Here is an 18,559-nt window from a genome sequence, read left to right as displayed (position 1 = left end):
GACTGATCGGAAAATTTAATTTTATCCCATTGTTTCTGGGTCCATGTTGTTCGTTCTCTACATCATTCATTTCGACGAGCGCGATTCCCGTGACGCATCGGTGGGCACCTAATTGAGCGTCAAGCTCGTAGGCCGTACTAATGCAGTCGATTTCGCACAGTTTGGGGACTTACATCAACACCGCTTGAATTTTGTAGCCTCAAACTTATCTCTCGAGCGGTTAACATCGGCTGGCGTCTTGCAGTCAGTTGTATGTACCAACCCGTCCTGCTGAGTGGTTGTACTCCTTTTACGGCCTTAATGCTGTTCAGCGGGTTCCCTTGTATTATTGTAGCGCTGCCGAAGACGACAAATAACACTTCTATGAATGCCAAAATGCCGAGATATCTGAGATTGATTACTTCCCGCTTGCAACATCCCTACAGCTCTTTGCATTTCATTTGCCGTCAAATGACGTCGCTCCATGACGTAAAGAATATCTAACAATTCAATTTTGTCGCTAACTTTATTTAAATGGTTGGTAAAATTATAAAATCAAGACTAAACGTAGCAATAAAAACGCACTTAAATTCAAACAAATTCCCTATCATTTAATTTTATGAAAAAAAAAAACACATATTCGACTTTTTTACAACCAGCCAGTAAAATCGCCATCAATAGCAAAAAAGTTTATATACCTATGCACTTTGAGTGAATAAAGACTTAGAAACTACTTAATATAAATGGTAAATTTGTAATATCATGCATGTTGCTTAGATGTAGCACTGTTTTGATGTGTGTAGTTGGTATCAGTACAAAATTAATACTACATTTTTATATGACAATAAGAGACAAAACGAGCAGGACGTTCAGCTGATGGTAATTGATACGCCCTGCCAATTACTAATTAAACTAACTATTCAGTGCCGCTCAGGATTCTTGAAAAATCGAAAAATTACGCTGTGGCACTACAATTGCGCTCGTAAGAGACATAAGATGTCAAGCCTCGTTTGCCCAGTAATTTCACTTGCGCCCTTCTGACCGAAACATAATAATATTATTATAACTCATTTATGGCACCATATAAAAGTTTGTACAATAAAATCCAATACATAGCTCTAAATTACGCCTTTGACATTTTTTGAATAAATAAATTCACAATTTAAAAGTGTTTGGAAGCCCGAGCTTTAATCGATTATAGGTTTTACTCTCGCATCGGAACAATTTCGAGCTTTTCCCAGATCTACTAAAATATTTATGAAGTTACATTCTGATGAGAGATTCAGTATTCAACAGTTCAATACTTATGAATTATTTACATTTAGCTGCAATGAGTGTAATAGACCATGTAATTAGCTGTTGGTCTAATGAGCGTATTTTTTTGTATCTCTGACAATTTATTCATAGATCTTCTTCATTGGATTATAGCTTCACTTCGCACTGATAAAATAAAATAATTTAATGTACTAGACCACTTTTTTCCTACGTGATCGTTGTGTCCTGTCGTAATTATATTATTTAGATCTTCGAATACTAAATAAGTAATTAAAGTATTTCTTTTATTAGTATCATGTTATAAGCCATCTTCCATCCCATAACATAAACTGGATTTGTAAATAATATAATTTGAGTATCGTGCCACCCATAGACTTAGTATCGCTTAGTCAAGTCAATTTAAAAATACTTTATTGACATAAAATCTCATTTAACATCTAAAAATCTGTGTCATTAATGAGTCACTTTTGTGTTACATTTGGCAACTTAAATTTCAAACATTGTTTTTATTTTATTCAATAATATATTATTCATAGTGAAATTATGCATTTTGATACTGTGTTAAAGTTTTATTTATTTCATCGCACTTGTCATTCTGACGTTTAATTCTTGATAACAAAGATGTGTCAGCGACAAACAATACTATATGATACTGGTTAGTTATAAAAAATGGCAGATCGTTAATATATACCAGAAACAGGAAAGGTCTCAGTATTGAGCCTTGAGGTACGCCCATTGAGACCAGAGAACTAGATGATTGCTTTCCATTTACATTTACGAATTGCATTCTTCCTTGTAAATATTTTAACAGTTTCAGCGAAACTCCTCGTATACCGTAATAACACAGTTTATTAATAATAGTCTCATGTTGAACACAATCAAACGCTTTTGACAAGTCACAAAAATACCCAAAGCATCAATAGAATCTTTCCAAGCATCAAAAGAATCTTTAAAACCATCAAAAGTATTCCTTATTAACTCGATACCAGCATCAGTTGTTGATGAACCTCGAGTAAAACCAAATTGCATGATTTCTATGCATAAAGTTGTTTACATAGAATAATTGTTTCGTTAGCTGTAGAAAAAATATTTTTTTCCTATAATTTTGCTAACAGAAGGTAAGACCGATATAGGGCTATAATTATTAGGATCAGTTGCACTACCAGATTTAAATAATGAAGTAATTTTTCTATACTTAAGTAAATCCGGAAAACACCCTCGTCAAAATGCAAGCTTGCATTTTTTTTAAACAGACTGCCGGTGTTTTTAAGTAAACAGTTGTATACACAGTATCAACAATCTGTTTCAAGTAATTTTCCAGGTTAGTATTCAGGATACGGCTAGTTTGCTAAAATATGTAACAAGGACTGGAAAAGGAAGTCAGATTTCTAAAGCGGAGGTTCTTATCGATTATTTTGAATAGCCTTGCTATACGCGGGGTTTGCCCGTGACCCCGTTCCTTTGCTGTACTTAAAACTGGGTTAAAAAGACACATATACATATATTCGTATACATATACACTGCCTTCGTTCTCATTACACTGATTATCTTGCTTTGTCTGTTTACTACATTTTTGTTATAATAATTTATGTTGTACCAATTATTCCTTTCGTGTAAAATTTGTATTTTATAACTAGCTGACCCGACAGACGTTGTTCTGTATACATAATAAATAAAATGCTGTATTTTATGAATTTGTCACTAATATTTCATAACATCAAGAATTAAATCCCCCAAAATCGAAATAAAAACTATCCTATCTCTCATGTTGGACTAAACTGCACTCCATGAAGTAATCCCCATTAAAATTCGCTCGTTAGTTTAGGATTTCAGTGGAAACAAACATCAGAACACTGGATTTATATATATTAAGATAATAATTACTATCAATTAAATGTATTTTGAATTAAAATATATAAATTATTATATTATGTTATATATCGGTACCTTTGTAATAGAATTAAGACTAGGCTTTATGGTGGTGAGTGAGGTGGTGATTCTCAGTTGCACACTTTATTAGTTATGTGTACTTAATTTCTATAAACATTTGTTTCTCCATACTATGTGAAAACTTTAAATCCAACCAAACAACTTGTATTTCTTTTATATTATGTCGTTAAGGTCTTTATTGAATTCCTTCGTAATGTATTATAAAATGTCACTTGCGTCTCAAGGGAACAAATCCGTAGATTGTTTGTAATTGTAAATATAATCATTCCATTATTTATTGTTTGTAAATTCCTTATAAATTTATACATTCTAAAAGTCATACAGATATTAACAATATTATATTTCGCACAGATAGAAATATGATCGTATAGTTTATGATTATAATTGAACGATAAACAAATCTATGAATAAATGTAACAAAATTAAAATGTGTAAGAAGATGATGTTTCATCTGGAGACCAATGAAGAAATTTGAATTGTACTCTTACGCGTGGGTTGGGACTTGGGCTATTTCATTCCACTGTTGAACGACCCAAGGGAATGGTGTGAGAAAATAAGTGTAAATTGAGAATGAGCTTTTAGAATTCTCTGTTACTTATAAATTGCATGTTGTAAATAGAGATTTAACTATTTGAAAATGTTAAACCAGGAATAGAAAAGAAAGTATAAATTAGGAAACATTTTGCTGAAACAGATACTGTTGCCCATTTTACTTAAACGTCCTTTATGAGTGAATAACATAATTAAGATTGATTCTGGTATTTATTGCCGATTAATCTTGGAGATTTAAGGTAAGAGGTAGAATTTCTGACATGTAGGTACCTAATGTCAACTTAAGAACATCACACATGCAGTTTGGCTTTATCTAATTATGATTATGTTTGAACAGCTTCTATATGGAACTGTTCTTCAATATTATCGCCATCATCAAATGAAGTCTGACGAAATGTAATTCTGAAACAAAATCAGAGTTAGACATTTTTTTTGACATACCCTCAGGATTTATCAAGTGTTTCCCAATCACCTAAACACTACCTGTTTCTTCTAATATAGATAACTTTCTCAGTCTACTCCTACTCCACTTCCTCTTAAAGAAAATACGAGCTATAAAAACCTATCAGTAATCTATTTACTTCTTTATGTACTTTATAAACCTATAGTTAGTTAATAAATATTATATTTAAGAAGTTGTTATAGTTGTTTAATGTTATGTGCTCTTCGATCAAATGTATAACCTATCGATAAAATTGTAATTTAATGTAAGCATTTAGCTCAACAACTTGGCTGGGTGCATTTTTGGCAGTGGGTTAAGAATAAGCTTCGAAGTAAAGAAAACATAAATTAAACAGAGTATTATGCGTAATGAAATGTATGAAGCATGCGAAATTATTCAAATACCAGGCATTTCCATGAAAAAAGAATAATATTATATTCAGTCCGGCCGCAAAGCAGGAAGTCAATCGAACAAAAGATCTTTGTGCGTAGGACACAAGGCACAATGAATAGTCACTCAGAGTAATTCAAAGTCGATCTGGAGAAAGTATACAATCAGTGGATAACGACGGATTTGCGTGGGTGAAGGAAATCGAAATGTATTTGGCTGCCAGTGATAGAGAAATGTAACTTATAAGTTTTTATGATAAATTCTTTTGTTAATCTGTAACGTCCGTACGGAATTACAACAGAAATTTTACATTATTGGATATTGACATTAAAATATAGATGTTTTTAATTCTTTTTTGAAACTGATTCTAATAACAAATAAAATGATCAAAAATATTTAGTAGATCAATAATAAAAAAAGCTTTGAGGATTTAATATTTCGGATTAGACAGAGATAGTCATAATGAAATGTGACGTCACTGTAGTGTCTTGACATCTAGTCTGAATTAAGTATGTTATAACCATCACTGTCACAAGATATCCACGGTCTTCGGTCGGGTGCGGACGTCTCTGAGTTGAGTTCTACTTATTAAACAATAGTGAATAGTAGCAGTGACATCTCAGTTTTGTCGTATTGGATATAATATATACAAATTTTTGTTTCGCGAGATAGGGACAGAAGATCCTTACTCCAACTGTCAAGCGTTTATTTATAACACAGCAAAAGTTGAAATGTCTCTAAATTTGTATTACTTTTTATCTTTATAAGAAAATATTAATAAAAAATGAGTCAATTACCCAATTGTAATGAAACTGTTGGAATGGAACTACTTTATAGGTTCTTTTTAACTCCTTTCTTCAGTAAGTAGGTATATTCGCGATTTAATAGATGGTGTGTTTCTGTATGGAATTTCATGGTAACAACGAAATTTTTATGTAATTAGTGAAGTTGACAATAGCAGCGTATTTTAAGAGATACCTACGTTTGGTTTAAATTTGTATACATTTTGCGTGTTCAGATTTATGAACTTTTTGATAACCGGCGCCCGCGCATTGGAACAGGGATACTTGTCATATTAACGTATGCGTGGCGTCAGCAAGCAGTGGTCAGCTTGCAAGCAGTATCTTTGATTAGTGATTTTATAGTGTCTGACGCCGGGAATTAAAATTTCAAGTTGCTTCAAATACATTTTTTAAAATTTTTGGAAAATATTTCTGCACGGCAATGTTGGCAATGTTAAAGCCCCGTCTCAATCGTCAGGCTTATGTTTTTGTTTTATTCTTTATACATAAAAGTACAACATATAAAAATTGCATATTGCCTCTATTTCTGGAAAAATAAAAATTTAATAATTTTGGGGTTCTTTTAGCCCCACTGCTCATCAGCCAGTTTTGCAGCTCCGAGTTGGTGTATAATAGGAGACGTATGGAACAAGTTTTCAGCTTGCCTCAAATACCTATCCAAAAATTGGTGCCAGTATTTGTACTATAATGTGATGGCTTGACCCATTCTTAAAGCGCGGGCATTTTTAAGAATGCGTGAAATTAGAAGCGTGGTTGGTTTATTTGTTATGGAAGGTAAATTGTAACAACAATAGTGTAATTGTTGCGATGTTTTTCAGGACATAGACAATTTGATGACGGAAGGCAACAAATCGCGGACAGTCGCTGCGACCAACATGAACAGCGAGTCATCGCGTTCGCACGCCGTTTTCAGCGTAGTGCTCACACAGACGCTGTGTGACGCCGCGACCGGCGTGAGCGGTGAGAAGGTCGCGCGACTGTCGCTCGTGGACCTGGCGGGCTCGGAGAGGGCGGTGAAGACCGGGGCAGTCGGGGACAGGCTGAAGGAAGGCTCTAATATTAATAAGTGAGTATCTTGTCAATGTCTTGAAGCAACCTTGTCGAAGATACCTAACCGCGAGATGTTAATGATTGTTGGTGACCTTAACGCCTAGGTAGGCAAAACTGAAGATGATTACCACTTGCGTGAAACAGTACAAAAATTTGGACTGGGCATCAGAATGACAGAGGTACTGGAGATTACTGGAGTTTTGTATCGACAAAAAAAAACCTTACCATAATGAACACCTGCTTTGAACACCACCCCAGACGCCTTTATACCGGGAAACCTCTTTATATAATCTCTTTATGTATGGACAAGGAGGAGGAGGACTATACAATAAACATTTCATATAGAGGCACTTGGCCAAAGGTCGCCTTTGCATGCGGTCAGCTGACCGAGAGTCGAGTGAAGGCCCCTATAGTCAAAATCCTCAGAGGTGTAAGTGAACGACTGAAGCAATAGCAGTGTGCTTGTCGCGCATACCATTACTACTGTATCTGTTTGTGTAGGTTCTTTGACTGCGTTGTAGGGGTCAGAAATAAGCGCGGTACGTTATGAGATGAATTTTAAAACGTACCACCACTTTACTTAGTCTGGCCATAAATACTGTTAGAATTAAAAATAAACAAAATATTTTCATTTGAATTTGTAATTTTTATTTGGTTGTTCATTGAGTTGCACAATATTGTGAGGTGATAAAGAGAACCGAGTCGCTGTGATTGCATTACACAAAGAAGGTTGTGTACCGGGCTAATAATAGGTATAATGAGACCTCCGCTGATAACTGGCCTCAACGTTTAGAGGACTGTATTATTTATGCCTCCGACCTGAGAAGAACGCAGGCACCTCAGCTGGCGTCTTTTTCATAATTTTAGAAGAATAAAATAGTCTGTATGCGGTCGCTCCATTCCCAATCTGTGGTATCATTACGAAAGTTATTTGCGTTATAGTAGTAGGTAAACTTTACCACATAATATAACGATTTTAATAATTCTTTTGAATTTCGTAATTAATTTTGTACATTTTATTGGATCATGTTGTAAAAGCATATACATCGTCTAACAAAAGATTTACTAGCTCAACTTAACCGAGTTGTAGACATCAATAAACCTATTCACATTTAGTATTAATATCTCATTAATAGAAATCGATGAAACCTAAATGGGAAATTGTATGTTTGGAATGACTAATGTAATAAGTTGGAAACTAAACTAACTAAATATTTAAGGTTCTTAGTGAGTAATGTGTATTGATTTATATGTTCTAACTGCAACATATCACATAATATAATGTTTGATATATATACCTTAAATAGTAATATAAAAAAATGGTGTTTATTTAGATATATTAAAAAAATAAAAATTAACAAAAAAACAACCGACTTCTAAAACACTATTCCAAAACAATAGATATAATATGCACTAAAAAGTATAAAATTAATTGCGTATTTTTATACAATCTAATTAATTAATCTAATTCTAGTTACGATTATTGTTATTTTTGGAATCGGTGTTCTCGCCTCTCGCCTCCTCACAACTCGAGCACATCTCACCTATAACTGTGTATGTAGTTACAAACCTTTCTTGGATGACACCGACTTCAACAACTACGATAATCGTAACAAAAATTAGATTAATTAATTAGATCGTATAAAAATACGCAATTATTTTTATACTTTTTAGTGAATATTATATCTATTGTTTTGGAATAGTGTTTTTGAAGTCGGTTGTTTTTTGTTATTTTTTGATTTTTAGTGAATTTGAAGTATGCTAACTAAATATGTGTAGATGAGCATAAAAAAGATTCGGTCGAGTATCGTTAATTTACTCCTTAGAATTGAAGAGTTACGGGAAGCACCAGCTTTCAAATAAAATAAGAATTATCAAAATCAAACCCAGTTGAAAGTTTTGAGGTAACAAACATAAAAAAACATACCGACGAATTGAGAACCTCCTCCTTTTTTGAAGTCGGTTAAAAATTAGTCTGATTAAATGTATATCAGAAATATAAATATCATTTTTTACACGCTTTTTATTAGCTTCGACTATGTTTGTTTGTAACAGACTCATTTGGGCGCGATTTTGACACACTTTTAACAGCCAGATTTCGTTCATACTTCGTAGATTTATCGAGGACCGATGATAATACAGGAATTTGATAATTCAATTTTTCATTTTGCAAATTAAGATTTTTATTAATTTATTCATCTATCGTCGATAAGTCAGGAATTGATGTTCATTTTAAATTTCAACAATTATCTTTTCAACCTAAGCGTGTTTTTTAAACTATTTTTATTTATTGATTACGTTTTAGGTTTTTTTTGTGTGTAGTTTCGTACGGTTAAGAGTTACAAGTATGTAAGCAATAAGTGTTAAATGAAATGTTTGCAGATCACTCACAACCCTAGGCCTCGTGATATCGAAGCTCGCGGACCAGTCGTCGGGCAAGAACAACAAGGACAAATTCGTGCCGTACCGAGATTCAGTGCTCACGTGGCTGCTCAAGGACAACCTCGGAGGCAACAGCAAGACTGTTATGGTAAATTATTTTGTTAAAATATATCCATATTGAGTAAAAAACAGTTATTGATAGTTCTATCTTCTTTGTATGCTACTAGCTTAATAGACAAACACTCTCCTCATTACGGCGAGACTAAATTTAAAATGTTCATGTGTGCTAGTTTTGCAGATGTGTTAGTGAAGTGTGTAGTATTTTGCCTTTGGTCAATCCCTGTGAGAAATATTGATAAACGGCGTCATTTTCACGTATACAATATTTTATTATCTTACACATATTTTCTTAAATGATTATAATCTTAAGAACATATCCCCTTATTCATAACAGTCTGCTAACTTAAAGCATTGCTAATTGTCGTTCTGTCTTCTTCTATTGACTTAAGTCAGAATGAGAAAAAACACTCCTTAGCGGCTGTTTAAAGTTAGCGGACCATTATGAATAAGGGGGTTAGTGTTTACTGCGTATATAAAATGATTATATTTAGTATTTTAGTGCATATGCACTTACGTATTATTGGCTGTAGCACTCGCTTAATAGATGTCACACTATACTAGAGGGAGACATATCGACCAACCTCACGGTGTCAGACATCTTAACGCTTTTTGAAAAAAAAAATACGGTACAATTATTTTTACATTACAATACAAGCCACCTGAGAGTTGAACAAAGCGTACAAGATTTTATTGCGATGCGTCACTCGAACGGTTATCTCAGTTGGAAGAGCACTCGCACGGAACGCAAGAAGTCGTGGGTTCGAGTCTCGCATCGTTCATAAAATTTTGTTTTCAAATTTTATTTGTGTATTTATCCCAGAAGTGAGGCTTATCACTTTAAAAACATAACAAATTGTTGAGATTTGCAAGAGCGACATCTCAAGTCAATTTCCTAATTTGCATATACTGGGGTTGAGCAGGTTATCAACTGTAAAGTAGATCCTGTAGATGAAACCCAAACCTGAGAGTTGAACAAAGCATACAAGATTTTATGACGATACGTCACTCCAACGGATAGCTCAGCTGGAAGAGCACTCGCACGGAATGCGAGAGATCGTGGGTTCGAGACCCGCAACAACATTCGACTAAATATGTAATTGTTGCTAATATATTGAGTGGTAAATGTGACTTGTATTCATTTGTTTCCTCGCCGCACCTGTAGGTGGCGACAGTGTCCCCTGCGGCCGACAACTACGAGGAGACGCTTTCGACACTTCGGTACGCGGACCGCGCCAAACGGATTGTCAATCACGCCGTCGTCAACGAAGACCCCAACGCGCGCATCATACGAGAGCTGCGCCAGGAGGTCGAGGCGCTCAAGGAGATGCTCAAATATGCCACGGTACATACACAAATACTTCAATCACCAGCATCGCTTCCGGATGCCTGTAGAAACTTAAGACTGCTAGACTTCTGGAATGATCTGGGCTGGTTGGAGGAAGAAGACATTTTAAATATGCACAATGGCCCAATTAAGAGGCTAAGTGTGTAAACAGCCCAGCTAAACTAACTATGCCACGGTACATACACATGAGACATTCCACAGGGTGATGTGATCGAGTCGCGGTATGCTTCGTGTCTCGTGTCATTGTCACTTCTTTTTTTTATGCCAATACGGGTGGACGAGCAAGACGTGTGATGGTAATTGATACACCCTGCCCATTACAATGTAGTACCGCTCAGGATTATTGAAAAACCCGAAATTCTGAGCGGCATTACAATTGCGCTCGTCACCTTAAGACATAAGATGTTAAGTCTCATCAAGAATCACAATAATGCTTATACATTACTGCTTCACGGCAGAAATAGGCGCCGTTGTAATACTTATAATCTAGCCGGCATCCTGCGCAAAGTTACAGCTACCCACTGGTAAAGTATGAAGTATGTATTGTGACTCATCACGATATCTCTGGTACCATAAGGCGTAGAGACTTGAAATTTAGTAGGTATATAATAGTTGTAGTGCCGCTCAGAATTTTTGGGGTTTTTCAAGAATCCTGAGCGGCACTGCATTGTATAGGGCAGGGCGTATCAATTACCATCAACTGAACGTCCTGCTCGTCTTTTCCCTTATTTTCATAAAAATCCTCAAATCAAATTAAACATACAGTTATTCACTGTAACAGTTTACACTGCCTTATTTAAAACCGATCTATTCTATACATTGTTAAATTCAGTTGTAAAAATAACTACCGTACAGGTAATGATTTATACCGCGAAGGTCATCATTGTTTTTATGTAACTGTAACTGGCGTCACTGATAATGAAATAACAAATGCATAGGTATATATATAGGTAATCTGTAACAAATTCAGCTCTACGCCTATTAATTGTTGCCATTTTAAGTTCTGAATGCGTATATTAATCTTATACTAGCTGACCCAGCAAACGTTGTATTGCCATCATAGTTAACAACTGTAGTTAATCTACCAATTATAGGTAGCTAAAATTAAGCTAAAATTACTTTTTACCCCCTGAGAAAGTCAGAAAGATATAAAGATTCTAATTAGTTATTCATTTCAAACTATTATATCGATTTGATTTCTGAACGACGGAGGACACGTCAAAGGAAAAACAAAACTGTTGCTTTTATTTAATTCTGAATATTTTCATATTTATTCACCTTATAAACCTTCTCTGGACTTCCACAAATACCAAAATTAGCCAAATCGGTCCAGCCGTTATCGAGTTTTAGCGAGACTAACGAACAGCAATTCATTTTTTAAATATATAGATTGTCTTAGAAATCCCAAACAAAATGTCGCTGCATTAATATTTCACATCACTTCAGTTAGCAGAATAAAGCGACGTATGCTAGAGACATATTTTTTGTACGATGAATTTAAAAGTAGCTAATTACGTCGCCTGTTAATAAATAAGAGCGTGTGTCGTAGTTTAATGTTTTTTTGTACGTTGATGAGGCGCTTGTGTGACACTGTGGAGTGTGTCGCGAGCGCTCGGCTATAGAGGTCACGTACGTCGGAGCTAGGCCAAAGGGTCGAGGGTTGATCCGCGCTGATATGCGAGATGGAAGCTGATTAGATAGAGCAGCTCGACTATGGCACACATAGATAATATCACAATATCGTAAGATCGTGCAACTTTTACTTTAAAAAATTTCTTCGTTGTTTAATATATGTATTTTTTTAAATATTTTTTTTTTCCTACGACAATTATACATATATTGATAAGACAATATTAATGGGTCTAGTTTTTCATTTTCGCCGAAATCTAGTCTTCGACAGCAATACCTATAGGTACATTTATAGTGTCAAGGCAATCTAAGTTTATTTTTAAATGAAAATAAGGGACGAGACGAGCAGGACGTTCAGCTGATGGTAATTGATACGCTCTGCCCATTAAAATGCAGTGCCGCTCAAGATTCTTGAAAACCCCAGAATAATCTGAGCGACACTACAATTGCGCTTGTCACTTTGAGATTTAAGATGTTAAGTCTCATTTCCCCATTAAATTCACTAGCTACGGCGCCCTTCAGAGAAAAACTTAATAATGCTTACACATTACTGCTTCACGGCAGAAATAGGCGCCGTTGTGGTAGCCATAATCTAGCCGGCATCCTGTACAAAGGAGCCTCCCACTGGGAACTGTCTTGTTGCAGCAACTTATTTTTCTATAACATCTAAGTAATGTCGGTATCTACACCTATACATTCCTAGTCATGAGGCATTGATAAGAAGTATAATTATTTGTTAATTGTCGTTATGTAATTTATTTACTTCAGGGTTCGCCCATGGGAGAGGATGTACATGAAAAGCTGGCCCAGAGTGAACACCTGATGAAGGAAATGTCTAGGACATGGGAAGAAAAATTAGTGGAAACCGGTATGTTAAACTAATTTAATTCAATCTCATGGAAAATTAAAGGTTAGTAGTTATAGGATGATACAATTACATGTAATTATAACTTTGTTTAAAATAACCAATATTATTAAAGTTTTATTTCCATTTAGCGCACATTATTATTACCATCATCATTTATTAGTGAAGACTAGAGAAATAAAAATCTAGGGAAAAAATCTGTATAGATGCGTGGCGGTCTTCTATTAGCTCGAATGAATTATGTTTGTTTATTATGTAAATGTAAGTACAAGAAGCAATTGGCTTTTTTTTATAGGAAAAGGAGGACAAACGAGCGTACCGGTCACCTGGTGTTAAGTGATCACCGCCGCCTACATTCTCTTGCAACACCAGAGGAATCACAGGAGCGTTGCCGGCCTTTGCTTAAGGTGTACGCGCTTGGCTTTCTTAAAAATATTAAAATCGAAATAAACTCACACTATACTAACTTTGTCATATCAAAAGCCTTCTCTAATCCCCTCAAATAAGTTCTGTCCCCCTGTTACACGTCGCCAGTAGGGTCCAGCCGCTGTCTTCTTAATTTCGTCTTCCCATATATAGCGTTACACTTAAGGTTAAGTTTCGGGGATACCAGCTTGTAATTCTTTTTTGCCCTACTCTTCACCAGACTTTAAAAAAATAGTGATTTCTTAGAACTTGGTGTGAAGCGTGAGTTTATTTTATTTTCATCGTCTTCACCAGGTCGGATCCAAAGCGAGCGTCAACACGCACTGGAAAAGATGGGCATCAGTGTACAAGCGAGCGGTATCAAAGTGGAGAAGAACAAGTACTATCTCGTGAACCTTAACGCGGATCCGTCGCTCAATGAACTGCTGGTGTATTATCTCAAGGTACGCCAATGTGTTACAACCAAATCAGAACATACGTATATATATAAATCCGGTGTCCTGAGTTTTGTTTCCTGTGAACTTGTAAACTAATGAACGGATTTAAACGGGCATACTTCATGGAGCGCAGTTTGGTCCAACTTGAGAGATAGGATAGTTTTTATTTCGATTTGGGACCGATAATATTAAGTTATTTTTATTTTCAATATTTGTTTTGTATGGACATATTATTTTCTATGAGAGAATTTAGTGACGCACGGTTTGACAGTTCTACTGTGAAACAATTTCATTATAACAACAGGGATCATTTTTTACGAAACTGTGCATTAAAAAAAACATAGCAATTTTTTTGGATAATGAAGACAACAATATTTTTGTCTTTGTTAGAATTTCTGTTTTTTTTTCTAATATATATTACGTTAATGTACATTTTGCGTTATTTATATTTTGACTTGTTTGTATATTTTGCGTTATTGAATACTAATTAAAGAGGTGATTGTGCCTGTCTTGCATATAACTCATCATTTAAATATCGTTTTTACAAACAAAACCTTAAAAATATTCCTTGGTTTGTAAAAAGTTTTATATAATATGAGCTTAAGTAGTTGTTGTTAGTTAGTTGAGTAGCTTGTTCATACGTGTTAAAGAATTCAACATTAGAATTATAATAAAAATTAAATTATTTAAACAAATTAGTATGTAGTAAATTAAAATTATCATGCTCGGAACAAATGCCAAAGTGGGCTATGTTCTATTGTTTTTTTTAATTTGTCCGGGTTATTGAAGTGCGCTTTTTGGGTGCACATGCATAGCAAATCCAGTTGATACTTCATTATATGTAAAAAAAACCTGAATGTATTTAATGTGTAAGAAAATGCGTATTTTCCATTTCATTATCAGTGACGGCGATTACGGTTATATAAAAACAATGATAGCCTTCGCGGTATAAATCATTACCTGTACGGTACTTATTTTTAAAACTGAATTTAACAATGTATAGAATAAATAGATCAGTTTGAAATAAAGCATATTAACTGTTACAGTGAATAACGGTATCTTTAATTTGAGTTGAGGATTCTTGAAATCCATTATATTAAGACGCTGTTTAGCTTATCATACGCATAAATAATTCCAACCAAGATCCAAGATCTCCTCGAAGTTGCTATTCTATATACGATGGCTACGTCTGATGGGAGATTTTTAAGTGTATGCTTGAATCTGACATCACAATGACTTCATTAAAATGGCCTGTCTCTATTAACCTGTCGCTATGTTAGGAGCGGACGCTCGTGGGCGCGGACAAGTCGGCCGACATCCAGCTGTCGGGGCTGGGCATCCAGCCCCACCACTGCGTGCTGGAAGTAGAGGGCGGGGTGCTCCACATGCGGCCCCTGCACGCTGCGCGCTGCTTCCTCAACGGCACGCCCGTGCTGGAACGAGTGCGGCTGGGACACGCCGACCGCATCCTCTGGGGCAACCACCACTTCTTCCGCCTCAACTGTCCCAAGGAGACCGGTGAGTGATGTTACTAACGACGAGAAGGAGACGTTTAGCTTTCGTTTACCGTAGGTCTACCTAATATTATCCTAATGGGCTACACTAAAATTCAGCAAAAAAGATTAAAAAAAAAAATTGGAATACTCAATAAGCTACAGCTGCATCGAAAACATACGAGACATATCGTACGATTTGACATCTATACTAATATTATAAAGCTGCAGTGTTTGTTTGTTTGTTTGTTTGTTTGTTTGTTTGAACGCGCTAATCTCTGGTACTACTGGTCCGATTTGAATGATTATTTCAGTGTTGGGTAGTCCATTTATCGAGGAAGGCTATAGGCCTTTTCAAAATTAGGGATCCGTAATAAAACTGCTATTTTGTAACACAAGGTGTAAAATCGAAAACCTATTTTTGCGTGCGCTGCAAAAACTATTGACGATAGAACAAAATGATGTACAGGCTATAATATAGGCAATATTTTATTACTTATAAAACTATCGCGTGAATTATACTTTATATGGCAAAACAACGTTTGCCGGGTCAGCTAGTGTACAATAAAGACCATATTAATGTGGACTGTATGATACGACTGAAGTTGTTTAGTAGTCGTAATATGAAAAACTATGAAAGAAAATAATGCTTTATCACCCACTTCTTTTGTTACGACGGTTCTTGCAACCTCAAGTAGACTTATATACAGCGTTTACACATTCGTCACGCGAATGGTGATGCCTAGTGCCACCGGTTTCAAATAGCGATGATGGCGCTTCAGCATATTCGATAGAGCTAACACCAAACAATCACAAATATAGGCGTAGAAATATTACAGTGCTTAAATACGTAGGCTCTCCTAGATCCTTATCCTTCAAATACTAATAATGCTTTTTGTTTGAAATACTATATTATGTGATAAGTAGGCCCATCTAACAGAAGCTGTTTCCGTATGTACTCAACACTCGACCCTACAGTCTGCGTAACGATTAAATAGTATCATATTCATTAAATGTTTCAGTTAGTCCACGACCATATTTCCAACAATGCTCTTATATTAAATGCCCAAATCAAGGAGAATAAGTCGTGACTATTAAGTAAGCCGTAACAATGCAGTCAACATTATGTGTAAACGAGGGTAAGTTGGCTTGTGCTTCCCCGGGGCATAAATATTATAAGGCAGTCGCAGACCTAAAGATGTCGTAAGAGGCGATTAAGGATATTTCCCGATGGGATGCTCCTTTGCACAGGATGCCGGATGCTCGATTATGGGTAGTACAAGTGAAGCAGTTATGTGTAAGCATTATTGAGTTTTGGGTCTCAAGGGCGCCGTAGCTATTGAAATTACTGGGCAATTGCGACAACCACTTATGTCTAACGGTGACGAGCGTAATTGTAGTGCCGTTTAAAATTTCTGGGTTTTTGCAAGAATCCTGAGCGGCACTGCACTGTAATGGGCAGGAAGTATCAATTATCATCAGCTGAACCTTCTTGCTCGCTAGTCCCTTATTGTCATAAAAAAATGTTATGGAAACAGCCGCGACGTCCGAGCCGCAGACGCCAGCGCAGCCGATTGACTACAACTTCGCTCGCGACGAGATCATGTTGAACGAACTCTCCAACGACCCCATCCAGACCGCCATCTCTAGGCTGGAGCGACAGCACGAGGAGGACAAGCAGGGTGAGCCAATTTAAATACCGGTCTCTTATTTATTTGGTACTTTCGGTTCCAAATGCACAATAGATTGAGGAAGTTTCCTTTTAGAGTTTGCAGTTCAGGTCTTCAGACCTTTAAAAAGATAAGAATTTCGAAAAGATAAATAGTTGAATTTTTTATATTTGATGATTCTTTAAAAAAATATTATTTAACAAGTGTTGGTAACCCTAACGTAAGTTAGCAATAATTGCACTTGTCATCAATCAGCAAAGAAATAGCAATATAAAAAGGCAATATTACTTTATATAAATCAAATTCATGTTTTGTGTAATTAATAACTTTTTGGTTAATAGTTTAATTAATTAGTAAACATGTACGTGTTAATTTGCAGTGGCATTGGAGAAACAACGACAGGAATACGAACGCCAGTTTCAACAACTACGTAACATCTTATCGCCCTCCACGCCCTATCCCCCTTATTCCTACGATCCGCTCAAATTAGGTAATTACTTTGACGTATTTTAAATAAATAACTTTTAAAATTAAATTTAACAATCAGTTTTCATCACAAATTAATGACAAGTAACTCTTATAACTTATTATTAAATTGATATTCTCTCCTGAATTCAAAAAAGTGTGTACTTATGTATTCACGCAAGAAGTAATACTTTTTTAGCCTAACGAAGCAAAAATCATTAAAATTATGTATTCCTAGTGCTATTCTACCTTTTTAGAAAGAACAATTTTGTAAAAATCTTGCAAAAATCGCTTTGACTATTAATTATTAAATAATGAATACAGCTGGATGGGCTTGAACCCTTTGCCTGTACTAATAATGGACGAATAAACCAAAAAAAAAAAAAAAACGAATGATGAAACGTCAGAATATATTAGGAACCAACTTCACAGTGATGCGCGCGCATCTTAATATTTCACTCTCATCAATTTTTTCATAACGCACCTAAAGAAGTATAACTTCAAAAATATATTAATATTTTGATTATTGAGCAATTATTATTATTGTCGTTTGAGTGAGTAACCTTTATGATCTATTAATAGAATCTTGTTGGCCTTCAAATTTCAGAGTTTATGCGTATTTATCATTATTTTATAAGATTTGCCAATGTTTATGTAAATGTTAATTTAAAACGTACACTCTTAGGTAAAATGTCAGCGTGTACGCCGACAACCGCGGCGCGCGTGGAGCGGTGGGCGGCCGAGCGAGACGACACGTTCAAGCGATCCATCGGGCGGCTGAAGGCCGACATACTGCGGGCCAACGCGCTCGTTCAGGAGGCCAACTTCCTGGCCGAGGAGATGCGGCGGCACACCGGCTTCAGTGTCACGCTGCAGATACCGCCGCAGAACCTGAGCCCCAACAGGAAGGTATACAGGACTAATAACTTGGCGGATGTGCGTGGATGAATAAATGCGCGTGGTGTTTTTACATAATAGTATCTATCAAATTCAAATGTCTTTATTCAAAATAGATTGTGACATCACTTATTGAAAGTAAAAAAAAAAACTGAGAAGAATGGGCACATTAAGTCAGCGGGCTTTTTTTTTCATCAAAAAAATATGTTTACAACGTAAAATTGTACAATTATTAAACTTATTATTTTACAGCCTGAGGGCGGTCGCTCCATTCCCAATCTGTGGTATCATAAAGAAAGTTATTTATGTTATAGTAACGTTTACCATACAAACGTTTTTAACAATTATTTTGAATATATCAAAATAACGTTTGTAATATTTTACAACGA

The 18,559-nt window shown here is 35.6% G+C and overlaps 1 protein-coding gene across 1 annotated transcript in view; it reads left to right on the top strand.

Moving 5' to 3' along the window:
* Positions 1-18,559, top strand: part of LOC126977220 (kinesin-like protein KIF13B) — a 168,623-nt gene that overhangs the window by 112,468 nt on the left and 37,596 nt on the right. The window contains exons 6-14 of the mRNA XM_050825933.1: positions 6,210-6,457; positions 8,824-8,971; positions 10,106-10,285; positions 12,686-12,785; positions 13,503-13,651; positions 14,926-15,163; positions 16,677-16,820; positions 17,188-17,298; positions 17,959-18,182. Of these exons, the coding sequence (XP_050681890.1) occupies positions 6,210-6,457; positions 8,824-8,971; positions 10,106-10,285; positions 12,686-12,785; positions 13,503-13,651; positions 14,926-15,163; positions 16,677-16,820; positions 17,188-17,298; positions 17,959-18,182 (1,542 nt within the window). The remainder of the gene's footprint in view (positions 1-6,209; positions 6,458-8,823; positions 8,972-10,105; positions 10,286-12,685; positions 12,786-13,502; positions 13,652-14,925; positions 15,164-16,676; positions 16,821-17,187; positions 17,299-17,958; positions 18,183-18,559) is intronic.

This window comes from Leptidea sinapis, chromosome 44, assembly GCF_905404315.1.
Source record: "Leptidea sinapis chromosome 44, ilLepSina1.1, whole genome shotgun sequence".
NCBI lineage: Eukaryota > Metazoa > Arthropoda > Insecta > Lepidoptera > Pieridae > Leptidea > Leptidea sinapis.
Note: the sequence above shows the minus strand (reverse complement) of the source record. Positions and strands in the feature narration are given on the sequence as shown.